Source organism: Lepisma saccharinum, chromosome 29 (assembly GCF_977018435.1).
Source record: "Lepisma saccharinum chromosome 29, izLepSacc3.1, whole genome shotgun sequence".
Classification (NCBI taxonomy): Eukaryota; Metazoa; Arthropoda; class Insecta; order Zygentoma; family Lepismatidae; genus Lepisma; species Lepisma saccharinum.
In genome coordinates, this window is record NC_139257.1 from 12,824,272 (window position 1) to 12,843,271 (window position 19,000).

A 19,000-nucleotide genomic window follows, 5' to 3' on the forward strand; every position below is an offset into this window, starting at 1 on the left:
CATCAAAGTCTAGATAATATGTTACCATTATTATTTAATTAATTCGATTTTTCTTGCATAACACAACACAATGGTGTTCTTGGATTCTCGTTAGATTCCTTTGTTCGAAAAAATATTGCATACTGGAAACTCGAGGGAAACATTATGAAGCATGATTTATAAATGACTTCCTTAATCAGTTCTGCAGAGAAGCACAAAGCTGTTGGTACATATTAATCGTCTATTAACATTATTGACCTGTAAATATAAAGTAGATAAGTCCCAATTAGCCTATTTATGTTAAACTTTATCTTTGTATTCTTTTTTAGCCCGAAAGCTTATTATCGAAATATTGTTATTTGATGTTGCTCGAACTTTTATTGTTCGTTGGAGTTTCATCCCTTTCCTGTTTGATTTGATTTGAACTTAAAATTTTGGGAGCGTCAGCACTTAGGCTACTTTGCTCCCATCACATTATACGGGGGCCAGCCCCTTACCATTACAAATAACAACTCTAACGTTGCATAACTAAAAAAATTAAAATGTTCTGACTTCTGTTAAAAGCTGAGGCTGTAAAGGGGCACTCAGCACACATAAGGACAAAAGAGCAGGACAATACAAACAAAATTATACTGGCCATGGGGCCAGTCGCCAGAGCCTCGTTAGTCTTCAGTCCAGGGTGCACTAACGTGGAAGTGAGGTTGACATTTGGGTGTACTACGTGGAAGGTCACTCCTTACACCCCCTTTCCTGTTACGTATTACTTTTTGAGGAGGGGGAAAGTGCCTCTCTGTTCCTTGCTATACCTGTCAATGTAACACAATATATTAAAAATTTGCCCCCTCTAGGATCGACTTCGCCCCCCCCCCTACTAAGAATTCCTGGCTACGGGCCTGTCCGTGTGTTTGGTGAATCTCGTTCTTTCACAGGACGCACGGAATGCGACTTTTGGGACAGCATAATGAACCACACGAAACGCACGGAAGCACTTATGGGACAGCCAGTTACCATAACTCGTTGAACGCGTTAAACTCGTGCGACTTTCGGAACGGGCCCAATGACTTTTCTCACATTTGAGCCTTCTTGTTTGGTTGTTTTGAAAGCTTAGTTCTTAATAATCAAGGCTACAGAAGTCACACATACAGATCATCTGTATGCAAAATTCTATCAGAAATATACATTAACAGACTTTACCACACCATGTGGTAGCAAAAATAGATCAATTTTCTAGTTTAGATCATGAAATAATCATACAATTCACAACGCCTCTACTCCATTTACAAGACAAAGTTCAAGTAATTCTACACTTGGAAAATCTTACCAAAATATATTACGTTCGCTACTGCTCCGATATTGTTATTACTAGAATTAAACAACATAAAATATTGAGTAGCAATTACATCGTGTAACAATTCATCAGTTTGCAAAAGTCTAATCATATTGTATAAATACCTATGAACCGATTCATATTCAATGATATACTGAAAGAATAAAACAACAATGTAATAAATTGTTACTTAGCAACGATGGAAGTTAATATAAAAGTATTTCTCTTAACGTTAGACGTGCATCTTTGCGCTCGAGGTTAGTACATGACATGAAACTAGGTATTAAAATAAGATCGTTATAACTGTAGTAGTTGTTATGACTAAACTATAGCATGGTGACTGTTTTTCAATAGATTTTGTTTATTAATTTAAAATTTCGGGGCATTACATTTACTGTAATCAAATGTACCGCGCTTTGCATAATTCACCAGCATGCATCTGACTGGTGCACCAAAAATGACGTCAAATTCTGTGAAGATTTTTCATGAATATTATATATTTTCACTTAACGACATATTATTTTACATGTGCACTACGAATTTAAGTGTAAATATAAAATATATAATTTAAGTTAAAATATCGAATATTGCAAATGGATGCTTTCCTGCATGTTGCAGCAGAAGACGGACGCATGTTTTGATGCATCGGGATACATTATTTCACTTTGTGTGGAAGTGAAGGAGCAGTGTGGACTTTGTGTTGAACTGTAAGGAAGCAAGCAACAGTAAACATTCTGCCCTACAATGTGCCTTGAAGAGTGTGGGTTACAGCCTCTGTAGTACACAAAGAGTATCAGGTCAAATAGGGAGTGTTTGCAAATGTGAACAGCACATAGCCAACTACATTTTTAGCTGATGTTCATACTTCAGAAGACTGGCCTTTTATTGTAGTTGGCTGGAATTGACCAACGAGTTTTCAGTAAACAGAAGCAAACAAACTTTTGAAAACACAATCGGCGCAGTTGATGGACGATAGAATTATTTATTATTTTCTTCCTATGGAGTTCTTGTTCACTAGGCATGTGACGAAGCTGAAAATTTACCGATGCCGATGTACTCACCGATAATTTTTGGAACCGATGCCGATATTTAACCGATTCCGATACATAAGATTATTAAACAGAAATGGGACGTTATTTTCTGCATAACAAAAATAAATTTGCTATGTACATTTCTATTGCATAGCATACATATATATTCTCAACAGATGAGAATGTACATTTGCATCTACAAAAACTTATGTGAACTTAGAGATTTAACATTAGTACACAAGCACTTCTTTGAAATGCAAAATGAATTCCTGTTCTGCCAGATTCAACTTCAGAAATACGAGATTTGGAAGCACTTCAGGAAGTAACCTACTTCTTCTCTTATTGCAAATCTGTTCAGCAACAATGAACACTCAGTCACTGAATACTGATGCAGCAGGTGTGCCCAAGTATTTTCGCAGCACTTGCTTCAGGTCTGAATACTCATTTTAGAATTTCCAATACAACAGCAGATCCTGGTTCAGCAATGCATTGTTTTATTTCCGATTTATAGTTAGGTTGATCCTCTGAATGAGAGTTTGCAATAATTTTATTACAAAAGCTCTACAATAATGACAAACCATAACCAAATTTTTAATAAATCTTACAAAACTAGAATATAAAACTTATTAGAAGGTAAAACTCTAGTATAATCTGTACCGGTTTAAATATCGGATTTTTGCCGATTCCGATACAGATGCCGATATGTCAATTTCTGCCGATTTTCATACATCTGTAATCGGCTTCGGCACATCCCTATTGTTCACCAAAATATAACACTTTGCATGTTATTGTTTTAGTTTAAGTGAAACTTACTTATGTAATTTCTTACTGTTTCTATTTCAGGTAAAGAGAGAGAGATTATAAGCTAGTCATTGCACTATCGGAACCATGGGTAACCGCTTCACAAGAATGCGTCGTTATGTTTGGATGCAGATACAACTCCCAGAAACGAGATTTAAATGGGGAAAATTTGATAATATTATGAAACGGACCAAGATCAAAGGTAACTCCCTTCAACATTTCTCTTACGATATAGCCTACTATTAATCATTACTTGATATGGCGAATGTATCCTTCTTATAGATCACTTGTGTCATAGATGTCATGTAGAATGTACCTGAAAATGTAATATATATATATATGGTGAGAATTTACATGGACACCTGTTTGGCACCTCGTCAAGCAATAGGACATAGTACTGATCGTAATTATGATTTCACGCAATATTTTTTTCATTAGAAATGGTGCTAAAAATAGTATATTCGAATTCAGTGGGCCTCATTGATCATATAGTGGAAACGATGTAGGATTTTATTCGAGAGCTTCCGGATTACCAGCAATAGGTAGATTGCATAGTGGTTCGAATCATATAGGCTGCGCAGAAATGATTAGTCGAATTTGTAATTCTATATTTACACCAATCCTTAACACAAATACATGGTATTACCACCATTTTAATGAGGAATATTTGCTGTTAACGCAGAACTTAAATTGATGATGTGAGCCTAGCGTATGGCTTTACAGGTTCTCTCATGCACATGGTCAACCTGGTGACCGGACCACAGTGTGAGGTTACATAAGAGACAATGTTCAATTCCCTCACCAGAAACAAAATTGCGAAGGTGCTTCAACACTACCACCGGAAACGTCACACAAGACATGCTTACTTTAAATTACAGATATAATACTAATTATGACATCTGAACGTAAAGCTGACTTAAATAAAATTTTGACTAACATTGGATTTTAGGTTTCAAGGGGAAATATTTTATCATTTGATTGCCCAATACAAGATAATGTAACTGTAATATATTACTGTCCAGAAGGACCCAGTCGATATTCATACTGAATATGAACTGTGGGTAGGGGGATACGTAGGTTCCCCGGACAAAAATACAGTTACCTTTAATAGAACTTATTAACACCGTTTGGTACAACCTATAATTCGGAAAATAGTATGGATCGTGTGTGATAGAGTCTCCACAGGGTTGTGGAACAGACTGTCGGGCAATAGTAGGTCTCGCAGTTAAGTTAAAGTTTGTATAATTTGTGGCGTTTCCCCCGCTGTTCAAAATATTCGTATATACTATTTAAGGGATTCACGTCTGCAGATGAGGGAGTGTTCTGCAATACTCGTCATGCCACGCAGACACGATTCGAAACCGGTGCAGGCAGCAATAGTCTCCCTGGAAGACACTGAACATCCCAGTCGTGTGCATCATGGGGATATTGGCTAAAGGGTAACATTTGCTCATTCAGGTTTGATGCTGGTTGAAGATCTGCACGAACGGGGACACTTCATGCTGCTTAAAACACCCACTTAGAACAGCGACATTATCACAGAATCGGACCCCTCCCCCTTCCAACTTGAACATAATAAAATAATAATAAATATATACCTGCTTGTTTATTAATTGAATAGTGTTTATTTCTGATTATACAGAACACCTGTAACTCAGTCTAGGAGAATTTGTTTCTAATTTCTTAAGACCCCGCACCTCTCGGAGGAGACCCCGCGTATATTTTATGCCCCAGAACATGCACTCACCCAGAGCCAGACGTGATGCAAGCAATATAAATTAACTCGATGGATTGAAATGCAATTCGGTATTGTCATACCTTATTTGCTCTGAAAAGAAGTTAAAACCCATAAATAATGTTATTTTTTCTTCTCTATATATAATGTATGAAAAATAATCAAAATTGTCACATGTAGAATGTTGGTTTGATCACCATTTTATGTACTTATGAGCACTGAATAACAAAGGTACGTAAACTCCATACCAGCTAACTGTAGACCAGGTGAACGAGAACAAGTCTCTGCGCAAGTAGTGGCGCGAGATGGCTTCACCAATGAACAGTGAGAGAAACAAGATTGTGTAATGGGCGACGGGAGTTACCCGATTTTCTCCTTCGCTATGCAGCGTTGCAAACTTTTGAAATGGATAATACCGAACGCACATGGCAAACGGACCGTATTTTTGTCTCCAGGTCCGTACGATTGGTTTAAGAATTTCTTAGGGAAATATTAGGGATAAAACTGCTAGAGCAAATTTTAACAAGCCGTGCATTTAGCGTACGGACTAGGATCTGGACCGTACGTGCGTACATGTACGGTCAGGATCGTACGGCTGGCAACGCTGCGCTTTCACTACTCGATGAACCTCCTCCTCTGCCGATATGCACAGTACTTCTCTACAGTTAGCAGGGACAGGGTATAGTACAGCTAGCTCCGCATTTAAAATGCACATCGAATACAAAATAAAAAAATAGAACAACATTTTGTCCTACAAATCTGATCCTGTGGTCAATTTTAATCCTTAAGCACATCATTTTGTTTATTTATGGTTGAGTTATTTTACGTCGCTTCTATATCTTCTTAGTTATATGGCAAGAATTAGGATGGATCAAAGAACTAATAAAATGGACGATGGGAACACATATACACGGTGTATATACAAAGTTCTTAGACTGGTTTAATAAAGAGTGTAAATATGTGAGACTTGCCATAAGCCTTGGTTAGTCTTCGATGTACATCTCTCTAAGTCCACACACTTAGTGACATAGCTGTAAAATTACTGTTTAAGTGCGCCGTCACAGCTTCTTCAATTCCAAAAATGGTGTTAAAATGTTGGTCCTTCAGGTAGGATTTCAATTTGGGGAATAAAAAGTAAGCCAGTGTCAAGTCTGGAGAATTAGGCGGGTGGTTTAACACAATAACTTGTTTTCGTGTCAAAAATTGTTGGACAATAATTGCCTTGTGGCTTGGCGCATTGCCGTGCTGCAGGAACCAAGCACCGAATTCAAACAGCTCTGGTCTCACTCGTTTTATACTCTTTAGCAAGGGCTCTTAAATAGATCTACACACCGCTGCAATCATCAGCAGCAATCATCCTCAGTGACTGTGCCAGGTTTTCATTCAGATTTTGTCTAACGTTTTCAACATTACCGCCATTTCGACTGCTGGAGGGACGATCCTCACTGCGATCATCCGCCACATCTTCCCGACCATCACGGAATCGACGATGCCAAATGAAAACATTGGAATGACAAAAAGCTTCATTGCCGTAAGCAGTTATCAGCATTTTGGCGGTTTCTGAAGGTGTTTTACTGAGTTTTACGCAAAACTTAACCGCCACTCTTTTGTTCTGTTTTCAAATGCATGACGAATGTACAGAAGACTGCACTAGTTTAAAATCTGCAACACACTCAATAATTCACCGAATCAGACACCAATTTCACTACACACTCACTACGTGTGACATTACCTAATACATGTACCAAATGCCACATTGCAGCATTTATCTTGTTACAATACTTAGTAGACACACTGTGTATGCTCTTCGAAATAAAAACACGTGGCATTGATAAGCTTTTGTTACTTGTATATGCGTTTGTCTTATATTTTGGAAGTGTGTTTAAGAATTTAGTTTATATTTCTCATTGAGATATTTATGCAATAAGTAGAATTATCATTTTTGTTCATTTGTTTAAGAGATGGACATCGCTGTGCACATCAAGGAATTCAAGAAAAGGTTTCCAAAGGAACATATAACCAGGAACGATTTTCACGAATTCCTTTTGGAGCGACTACCCTTGTACAACAACAGAGAGCAACTGGCGGTAAGATTTTGTCTGTTTGTGTGTATACATATATCGTGCGTCCAATAACTTACGAGGCGAGAGATTGGGAGATGTGTGGCGGCAGCACTATCGGAGATGCCGACATTTTCGACCAGTAACGTTCCGCTTAAGTTTACCCTCGAAAGCGTTTTTCTTCGCTCGAAATCGTTTGGAGGTTTCCAATGTGCTACACTGTATCGAGATTACGTTGCAGACTAAACCGTTACAAGCCAATGGTTTTCGTGAGCACTGTTTGCAATCTGAAAGCTCCGAGCTTGAGTTGTTCTTTCCTTCGTGACTACAGGTGCCCTGGACAGAGCTGTGAATGGAGTGAGGAACAGACCTTGAACCAAGAGCTTGTTAATTTCGTACTGTGTGAAAGAGTGTGGTTTTTGGTTCCTTGCGGTGCTACGTCTTTGCGTAATTCAGTGGGTGTGTGTTCTGTGTGTGTAAGTAAGGCAATTGAAATGGCAGCCGCAAAGTTCACGTTAGAACAAATAATTTTTATGTATGACACTTACGTGAAAATACTCGTGTCGAAGTGTGTGTAGGCAATTTGCACAGAAATTCCTTAGCGTTTCACCTCCAGGTAGAGAGATGGTTAGACGTCTTGTCCTTACATTACGAGAAACTGGGTCGTTAAATTTTAGTACCCCTAAGCAAAAACGACGGATTTGAACCGAAGAAAAACTCGACAAAATTGGGGCAGCGTTGTGGCAGAATTACGGAAGAAGAACGTTTGTGTGTGAATTAAAATTCATAAAATGAAGCCAGGAATGTGTGAATGTAGGTGGACATCACTTTGAACAAGTCTTATAACACAGGTTAGTACTCGTTTTGCAATATTAATATAAATATCTGCATGCTAGAGATATATCCATAAAAATAAGCGGCACGTTACTTGTCGAAAACGTCGGCATCTCTACTAGCGCCGCCCGCCACACTTCTCACGATATCTCGCCCTCGCAAGGAATTGAACGCACTGTACACATATAATGTGTGTCTTCCCCTTCAGACCAAATTTATTATTTATTAGGGCTGAGCTAATAGCTTTTTCGATTCCCACGAATACCGATAGAGATACTTGAAAATTTTAATAATTAAACTTTGTTCAAAATCCTGATATATATTGGTGTATACATTGGTGTATATACATATATTCTCCAATTATGTGCATGAATTTACCAAAAAAATTGCTTTTGAATATTCAGTAATTATATCATAGTGTACAAAATAGATGTTATGCAAAATTTGTGAAAAATAAAACAGTTTGAATTATACAGGTTACTTGGCTCCATGGAAATGTCCCGTGACATTTTTGCGGACCCCGTGAAAGACCAATATGCTGGGAAAATATCGGCTGGTATCGGTAGATGAATTCCAACCGATACTTTCTGATACCAATACATCGGCATCGGTATCGGCTCAGCCCTATTATTTATGTAGTTGATTTTTACAATGATAAGGTAATAAACATATTGTTATTTCAGCCACATTAGATTAACCTGAATTAAGCTAAGAAAAGAACGCGAATAAGAGTGCTGCATCCTATATTAGATAGCAGATTACTGACCCATTGCAAGTAAGCATATTCTTACCAAAGCACGGGAATGTAACTTGTAAATTATTAGATAAATAGTTTAATCTTAATAATATGACTCTATTACTATTCTTATTCACTGTCTGGAAGAATTACAGGCAAAAAATGAATTACAAAGATTTCAATACAAATTTGTATTATCTATTTTATAAAGGGTGTCCCAACAAAAGCGACGGATGTAATATGCTTAATAAAATACTTTCTTAAAAACAATGACAGATATGTTTATATCATTACAACAGGAGAATTTTCCGATTTAAGAATGTCAAGTTTAATTTACGCAAAATGTCTTGTGGTTAGGTTGGTATCACTGTTCTTGCAACTTCCTTTATCAATGGTTATTGCATATTAGTTGAGATGGATCATTTCACAAGGGAATTACGAGTTTTGATAGTGAAAGCTCATTACAAGAATGGCGAATGTTATGCAGATAATGTTAGGAAGCTTCGTGCAATCCTTGGAAGTGAAAGTGCACCTAGTGAGAGTACAGTTCGTAAGTTGATCAAGAAATTTGAGGAAAGAGGTTCGACAGCAGACACTAAAACACCACGCTCTCGATCTAGCCGGGCGTGGGACATATGCCAGATGTCATCTTTCATTCTTAAATCGGAAAGTTTACCCCTTGTAATGATGTAAAAATTTTTACCAATTTGTAAACATACAGTATTTTCTTAAGCATATTAAATCCGTCGCTTTTATTGGAACACCCTATAATTTTCATTTACTCCTTATGTTTGGAGATAATTAAAGAATATTCAAATGGTTATGCAATTGCTACGGGCTAGGAGGAAAAAATACGGACAAGAAATTTTGTCCGATATCATCAGTGGCGATATTGCATTGCACAAATTTCTTGAAGCTTTAGTGTCGTCCCGAATCTCTCAATATTTTACCATAATTTTTTACCAACATAAGAATGTACGTCTTAATAATTTTTCATGTACAAGTAAACATTCCTTCATGTTGGTAAACTCCTGTTTTATTTTTAGATATCCATAAATATCCAACGATTATTCTGATCCTTAATGCAGCTGTTTCAGTGCTCATATCCAGTTATATGTTTAAACAGAATCTCTTCTGCAGTTTGCAGATCGTTTGTTCGATGAACTTGATACGAACAGGGACGGGCTGCTGAGCTTCTATGATATGTTCAGTGCCCTGACGGCCACGCTGGAGGGCAAGATCCCTTGCAAGCTCCTGTGGCTCTTCAGAGTCTACGACAGGGACAACAACGCCTTCATGAGCGGGAAGGATATGCTCGACATGCTTAACGTAAGTTAAAGCAGAGAACTATTGTGTTGTTAGTTGTTAACGTCGCCTTTCAATCTCATTAGGTTTATCTCAATTATAAAACTTTGTAAAACATTGATGAAATAGAGGCATTCCAGCCTTACGTGTGTGACATTTTTACACGCAAAATTTAACATTCTAGACATGAGATTGGATTTAAATAGTTACAATGAGCTCATTTCATGGCATTATGATGTACCTTATGGTGTCTGCTAACAAATGAAAAGAACTTGAGTATGATGGCATAGGCTGAATACGTGAAAGCTTTAACAGTGAGTTACGTCTTTGACGCTGTAAAAATGTATAAAATTTTGACTTCATTTGTCTGTGAGCATTTGGGCTGCAGGTGTTAGTAACTTTTATTTGTGAAATGTGCAAATTATATATATTCACAAACATCTAAACTTTAACGCAATTAAAAATAATAATATTTTCCATTTGAATTCATTTTGTTATTTACATGGATAAAACAACTTTTCATGGAATGTTCCAATAGATGACAAAAGCACATTGTGATACCTATGCTCTACTGAAGATTTGAACACAGACTATTAATAACAATAACCTGAGTCGACCTACCAGGTTCTTTGCTTAAAAAGAATCATACATATTAGCATATGAAAGAGACAACCCTCTAAATTATAAAGTTTCACTGCATGTGTAACAAAATTAAGACGAGAGGACATGTAAATAATTTGTTCATTATCCTAAACAGCTTAAGTAGAGCATACACAAATAACCATAAGATACATAATTATTTTTACATTTTTTTTAAATATCATGACAGTACAGCCTAAGGGGCTTTACGAATATCGTTACAAATATTATTGCATATTTTCAATAACTCTCCAATAATGAATTTTTATTTCCAGGAGTACAAAAGTATTAAATTGTCTTATTTTAGATGTACATACCTTGCTTGTCTATTTATTCATAGTGAACATTTACTCATGTTGACTTTCTTGCAATTTCACCTCCCAATATACATAATATTTCTTCCAATTTTATTAAACTGAAACTAATAATAATAATAATAATAATAATAATAATAGCAATAATAATATACACCATAATATTTAGGTGGCTGAATTATACAGTATGTACCACAATAAAAATTATACTATTTAGAAATGGAATACACACAAGTGAATTATCTATTAATTACTGCCCTGTGATAATGAGTAACAATAGAAAAAAATCAAAAAGCAAATGTGACAAAATAAAGTAAAATATTAAAATATAATCAATATTGTTCCCAATTGCACTTTCTTTTTGGATTAGGTGATTTTAGTTGTAAATAGCAGCTATCCTGAAACATTCTCTCTATGAGGGCAGCTCCATGATAAATCATGTAGATTTGAGTGCCATAATTTAACGATTTCTGTCTTTCGCTGAACTAAATTGAGAGCTATAGCTGTTACGTCACATGATATTTAATGTTTATTACCATTAAAGTCAATTTGAAAGTAAAATTCTTGAACAAGCGACACTTGATTTTATGTAAATTAAATATTTGGTGTTAATTTTAAAGGTCATATCCAGGTACGTTTGTTCAAGTGCATCTATAAAACAGTTATAGCAACAATATTTGTTTAAACTCGCAAAATGGCTATTGCTTATGACGTTACGGTCTTATTATATGTGGGAATTTGTACTTCACACAGCAGTAACAACAAATATTTTTCGAGGAATTGAAATTCATGAACAGATTGTTTTGTGAAATGTCTGTTGCTCGTGTGTTGTGAAATGTTTTGCAAAGGACTTACAAATGTTTTCTTGGCACTGCCAGATGTGTCGCTTGTCTTGGCCATGAAACAAGTAGGCCCTTTGGACTATAATTGTTCGAATACACTCACACGATGCTGCATTAATTTGTTAACAGTAGAACGCATGTTAGTTTACTGTACCTAAGGTGCGACGTCGGTAGTGTCGCAGACCTCGAGATATGAAGTGTGCATGCGCGGCGAAATTTTCATTTGTAGGCGGACTTTGCGCTCTTTCCGTGTATACTTTTTAATAACCAGCAGCAGATTAACACACATGTAATTTGTAACGAACCTGAGCGTTAAAGGTTTTGTATTTGTAAGAAGTTAAGATTTTTAAAATGTTTGTTACTGCAAATAATGTGCAAGATGTCACCGACAACTATAGTTAGATTGATACAGTTTTGTTTGGAACTTGTATATATGTTTATAAATACGTCATAATCTGTTCGTGTTGACGTCACTTTCTCATCTCAGCAGAGGAAGTGAACCCACCTAAATGTTTTTCACCTGACGACAGACTCAGTTAGAAAACAGTTGAAGGTGAGAAATCAACAAAAACGCGGTAACGCTTAATGGAATGCCCGAATAGTGTAATTGGTAACTATTTTCGTTTCATTCTGGCTATACTCGAAATAATAATTAAGTACAGAAACTTTCGTGTATTTACGTCTGTCTTGTCCAACGTTAATTCTATATGCAAGTGTTTTTAGTGTTTGTGATGTGATTTAATATGCTATAGAATTGTTCCTCTTCAGGCCGAAACGTGAGAAAATCTGTACCTTGCTTGTAAGTCCACATACGATAGGAAATGAAAGTGATTATAAAACTGCGTTTAACTTCGTATACTGTGTTGTGTTTCTTTTCTACCCAGCAAGCCCTTATGATTTGCAAATATTCTCATGCTCCCGACTGAAGGAGTAGCGGACTAACTTTCTGACGCCTGGTGTACGAAGTGCGCATGCGCGGCGAAATTTCCATTTGTAGGCGGACTTAGCGCTCTTTCCGTGTATACTTTTTGATAACCAGCAGCAGATTAACACGCATGTAATTAAACTCTAATCTTCGTTACAATTAATGCATAATAACTTACACAGACAAATAGTAGAGTACAATTGGGTTCCAAAACTGGAGGTGCAAGGACAATTAGTTTCCCTTGGTAGATAAGGTTTAGCATAGTCCGTGGGCAAAAGGTGGCAAAAAAGTGGGGGAGGGCAACTGATCCTCACGCCCCCTTAATAACCGCTATTTGTCGGTTAGACAGACCAACAGTAGGTTTATGATTACATATAATGTAAACGCATAAAATGTACCGCAACAACCCATCCTAGATTGCGGAATACTTCAGGTAGAGTAGAGGCGGCAAATGTGGAATACCGTTTTTGTTTTGATCTATAATTACTTTATTTGTGCACATTTTGATATGAAAATTCAACAAAAAAATACAATACACATTCCTTTTTCAAAAAAACACTCAGAATATTTGAAATAATTAATGTGCTTTTGAAGAAAAAAACATTAGTGAACAAAGTGCGAAATGTCAACAAAATGAAAGTGGGGGGTAATGTGGAATACAGTATTCCACATTACCCTCATAATTAGAGATTACACAACTTTGACACTTAGCCTTATTGTTCTGTTTATTTATGTTAATTCGACATTTGTTATGCAGTTAAATGAAAAACTACAAATTTACTTGCAAAAATCGCAAATAAACACATCTCCCTCTGATGCACTATAGAGCTCATGGACCCACAATTCACACAATAAACACTGGATCCACTTACTGCCTGGAACATCAGTCTACCAATTCTCTCCACAGAACAAGCACTCAGTGTCTGGGTTCCTCGGACCTACACTTTCATCAATCATACTACAATGATCAGAGGTGATTCCATCACTTTCAATGGTCGATTCACTTGTTGTACTTGCAATGTCTTCCTGCTTCTTGCCACGCTGCGTTCTGGATTTTGCCATTTCATCTTTTCCTTCCCCTTCACACTGATTTGATTCTTTGAAGGTACATCTCTTGCACGAGTTGCTTTTCTTTGACTTCTTCTTTTCTGATTCATGAAGAGAGTGTTGTAGAGAATGTTTATAAGGTGTTCCTGTGAGTACAGTTGACGAAGTGGTTCTGCTTCCCCTCTTGGATTGTGCATTACTTGTAGTTGGAACTGGAGATATATCCCATGGTGTTACTGCATGGTTGGGTTGAGTTGATCGGCGAGTGTAGACAGTATTTGTAGACTTTTCACTTGGTGAAGTTGTTTCCTGTACAGGCGGTGTGGAATTTTCAGTTGGCGAAGATGTGGATGGTTGTGGATTAACACTATCAGGAGGTTGAGAGACGTCATTACTGGCTGTGTTGGTAGCTCCAATGAAATCACTATCCCTAAAAACGTTTGGATTCAGATGATGAATCCCTGTGCATTTGAATCCATTAACAGCAATCTCGCCCGACTGAGCACGTAGGTAAGCTCTGGAAAAGATTTCTCCTGCGTCAAAATGAGTTGTTCTTCTCCCATGGTTACGGAGAAACAAACCTCAACTCCTCGTTGTAATATCTCTTCAGAGGGCCCAATAATGTTCTATCAAGAGGTTGTAGCTTATGTGTCGAGTGTGGTGGCAAAGAAATTATAACAACAGATTCTTCCCGAGCTAGGTCAATAACCTCAATATTCCTGGTGTGGCTGTAGTGGCCATAAGTATGAGGAGTACTGGGTCATCTTTGCTTGGCTTTACTTTACTGATGAAGTGACGAAACCAGTTAGTGAATATTGAGAGTTGAACCCAGCCTGAGGGATGGTACGCTGCGATGGAACCTGGAGGTGCATATTTCATCAGTTGAACATTTTCATTTTTCCTTGGAAAAATTAACATGGGAGGGATGAATGAACCACCCGCACTCATACATGTTACTACAGTTGTCAGCGGATGTCAGAGTACCCACCTGTCTTTTCCCCTTTAATGCAATGATTTTGTCCTGTTTGGTTTGCACCACAGTAAGTACACTCTCATCTACGTTAAACACACGGTCAGCGGGGAAATTGAACTTCTTGTAGGCATCTTCCAAGTTGTTGAAAAATTTAGCCACGTTTTCGCGACTGAAGCCATTTACTCTCGCAAATGAGGTTCCAGTGGGATTTCGAATGGTCGCTACATCTTTATGTCTTTGCATAAACAATATCAACCAGTCTTTACCAGCACATTCTCTTACCACAGAGAATGGGTGCTTCACATTATTTCGAACAGCTAATTGATAAGCAACTGAACAAATGTCACGTTTTGTGAGTCCATAGTAACGAGATTCCATTTCTAAGACATAACTGACAAGATCATTGTCCATGGCTGGAGAGAAGATTGGCTTTCGACCTACACGTATTCTTGCAGCGTCATCTGCAGATTTGTCAGAATGTTCTCTAACTAATCGAAACAATGTGGTCCGTGGAACATCATGTTTTTCTGGCATGCAGAAATCCCATTTATTTTGGCGTGACTGATGTCACTGCCTGCGTCATTTTCTCTGGGTCCCACTTCTTCTGCTGTACTCCTCCTTTCGTCATTCTGGGAGGATCTGTGAATCTGCAAAATATAAAGAGACCATTTTGAGCATTAAATATGCAGATTAAATATAGGATTTTTTGTCATAATACATTTACAGTAATTCTTCTATCTTAACATGGGCACAATTTCAATTTTTTTTCTGCAAGGGTTTAGGAAGATCTAATTTCGTAATAAGAACAGTAATAAGGGCTAAAGAAGGAATGGCTGCCGCATAATAAGATCAAGGTCGAGGGAATATTTGCCAAAGATGTTCTCATTAACAAGTTGCAGAAATGTTGAGGGTGTCTTGAACCCCCCCACAACATGATAAACATTCTCTGCCATTTAGCTGTACGTTATAACTGCATGCAGGAAGTCATAAAACTATAAAAATGTGATTTTAACAAATTGTATCAAGGCCTGAAAAAGAGAGAGTAATGTGGAATAGCATTCCACATTAACCACCCTCATCTATTCCACATTACCCGCTAACTACTTTTCTTTTTTAATCTTAAATTAGATAATAACGGAAACTTCCAGGACACCTAATTGACAATGCTTATTTAGCTACGACATTGGTGAACAATGTCACATAGAACACTTGCAAAAATCTTACCTTGTGTTTGCTTTGTGTGTACAAAACGACGGTAACGAAAAAAAGTCCGCTCCCTCCAAAACAGCTTTATGTACTCTGTCAGCAAACATTCACAGCGGATGGCGGGGGTTGCTTCAGTGCTGCCGTCTGTACATACCGTCTGATGGTTCTAAACTACCCCGATAGATGGTAGACGTATGTAGTTGTAAATATCATGGTATTCCACTTTTGCCGACCATTCCACATTCGCCGCCTCTACTCTATCACACTAGCCCCTTTTAGTTTGCTGCACTTTTTGACTCTCTCTGCCCTCTGGCTACACGATGCAACACCGATTCGTCTAATTTGTTGATTTGGTGGCAAGTAGTGTATTGGGTGTCTGTACCCTTTTGCACTACGTTCTGGGGAGGTGTAATAAGGATGCCAGGAATACTTTTATCCCGTATAGCTTTTTACTGCCTTTTAACATACACAAATTTGCATACACCCAAAGAAATGAAGTGAAATGGGCCTGGTCAAAGCAAACTATTGTTGGTGGCAGCACCCCTGTTGTGTCCCCACGCTTTTCATGGGCAATTGTTCTCCCATTTAAATACATTGGGAATTTGATGCTGAACGTGCTGCTATTACGTTGAATTGCAAGTTTCATTTCATCTTAACCTCAGAAATTATGTCATAGATAAATAATCAGTGCTGTGAAACTAAGAATATTAATAAGACGATCGCCAACAACAGAAGAGATATCGGAATCAAAAAGCCTTACAATTTGCACAGCACTTGTTTACGTCACTTGCAATTTTCACTATGTATGTGCTTTATTCTTGTGTATCTGGTAAAGAATAATACATATTAATTCGCCACGAGACTACTTTTATCTTTTATAATTGTTATTAATAACTGATTCCTTTTCTTACGTGATAGCATAATTTTTACACATGGCTAGTAAATATAGTTCTCTATTTTATACATACATATTTATCGAGAAAAATAGTTATTAAAAATATTTTATATTGTGTTACATGTCTCGCAACGTCTAGGGCTTTCTAAAATACAGGAATTATAATTTTAAAATTGTTTTGTATCTCGAAACAAAAGGACAAGAATACGATGGGGAAATGTCCGCTTAATTAAAAAAAAGTTGATATTAAGTTATCGGATAAGTCATAGTGTATAATAATAAATATCATGTGTTTACTCACGTTATAGATATTTTATTTGTAATTTGGCGAGTTTCTCCGATTCCTTCTCCCACCGTTCAATTACACATACTAGCAAGTCGCATCAAGAGGAAACATAAAAGCGTTGTGTAACTATCTAATTTTTTGCATTGTAGACCCATGGCAGCTAGAGACTACCAAAATTACGTCACGTTTAGTGCTCTTTGTGCATAAATATTCTATTTAGCCCGTCGGGGCTACCCTGAGGTTGCGCTTTAATATATTAATTCTTAGCTTACGGAGAATGTAATCTTCGGAAACTTATGACTTGCTACATAATCTTAAAGGTTTGCTAAACACATTTTTGTTATCGATTTACACGAGAAATTCTTAACTTCGTTGAAAACTACGTTTGAATAGCCATCCTATCGCCCTCCAATGTAAAGCTTAGGGCAACCAGATGACGAACGAAATTCTTTAGGGACACAACAGGGGTGGCGCCTCTAGTGGAAACGTTTGGTACAAACGTACAAATACATTACAAATACGCCGCTGAGTGAGTGGCATTACCCCTCCCCCCAAATCAAAAAGCTTAATTCGCACAGTGGGTTTAATGTGTGGTGTACGGTTACCTGGTGTGTGTTTACTAATCAAATGAACGTTTCAAGCAGCAGACTGGGATTTGATGAATCTTCTGAACTTGAAAACCGATCTTCATAAACTTGTTTGAAAGTCACTTCCTTTCACCAGCCTGACACCGGGATACACCTGCACTACACCTACTGTCAAAGAGTGCAGTTAAGTAGGTAGGGCTACTAATAAACAGTGGCGTACTCAAGAGGAGGTCATAACCCTTACTTTTAGCCCAGTATTCCTTAAACAGGAACATCAAAAGCAGGAAATAATGCCAAAATAAGGGTCGACGACTAGAAAAAGTGCACGTATCACCCCCTTTGAAAACTTTAGAGCACACCACTGTTAATATACCACACCCTTGAGTACATAGAACTACTTTTAATTCTCGTTTTAGGCATGTTACTGCTTGAGGGCATTCAGTTTAAAATTGAGCTACCAAAAAAACATGAATATGGAAGTGCTACGAGATGAAATTTTCACCGAAGCGGGCATTAACGTGGATGGGCACATCAGCGCTGGCGAATACATAGCTATAGGTATGCGCCTCTCGAAAATGCAATACCTTATCAATATGAATTTATCCGAGCTTTAGGAGCTCAAAACGGGATGAACTTCGTCCTAACGAATGTCGATTTCCATTAGGTGCTTCTGAACAATATTTTCCTGTAATAGAAAAATGACCATTGTCATTTGAAATGTTCAAGATTTGTATGTATAAAAAGTCAGTAAACGACCCGTTATTGTATATTTATGTATTTTATTCCAGTGTTATAAGAAGGGATGTACACTATTCAACTCCAGTGAATGATTCGGCATTAAAAGGATTCAGTGTTCGGTAAATTTCTTTTCAATAGTAACCAATTTGCAATTACAATTACTTTTCTGAAAAGTAACTGCTACAGTTGCAATTACACATTTTAAAAAGGAACTGCACGTTACTTTTACAGTTAATTTCTGCTCGAAATTATCTTGCAAACAAATTACATACAGTCGAGAATCATTAATTCTAGTGAAACATGTGTCTTGAATGAATGATTGAATGAAATATAGTGTTGCAATTACGTCTTACCAGGGATCGAGGTCACAGGTATGCTTCAATAATACATTTTAGGTAGAGCTTAAATATACTTGTGAGTTGAACCTGCTCCGACTAAGAGGAATGAGATATGGAAGGTTGAGTTTAAAGGTTATTTACCCTTGTCCATACCTGCTAAGCGAATGATGTTCTTGTCCAGATGCTTCTTGCAGACCGAATTGTGACTGATGTCAAGGTTCGATACTGTGACCCTTGACTCACTGTTCCGAGCAATCCAGCGCTACTCGCTGCATGCTTATGCAGCCGTAAACTTCGTGTACCGTCGTCGTAGTTCAGTTAGTTGTAATGTGTAGTAGAGTAATACAAGAGTAATGAGAGACTAATGAGCGACTAATGAGATTCTAATGAGACCAATAAACC

At 37.3% G+C, this 19,000-nt stretch overlaps 1 protein-coding gene across 1 annotated transcript in view; it reads left to right on the forward strand.

The window, feature by feature from the left end:
- The first annotated feature begins 3,205 nt into the window (after positions 1–3,205).
- LOC145981392 (hippocalcin-like protein 1) overlaps positions 3,206–19,000 on the forward strand; it is a 72,839-nt gene continuing 57,044 nt past the window's right edge. Inside the window, exons 1-4 of the mRNA XM_083114631.1 lie at positions 3,206–3,340; positions 6,833–6,960; positions 9,644–9,832; positions 17,939–18,080. Of these exons, the coding sequence (XP_082970757.1) occupies positions 3,226–3,340; positions 6,833–6,960; positions 9,644–9,832; positions 17,939–18,080 (574 nt within the window). The 5' untranslated portion in view covers positions 3,206–3,225. The remainder of the gene's footprint in view (positions 3,341–6,832; positions 6,961–9,643; positions 9,833–17,938; positions 18,081–19,000) is intronic.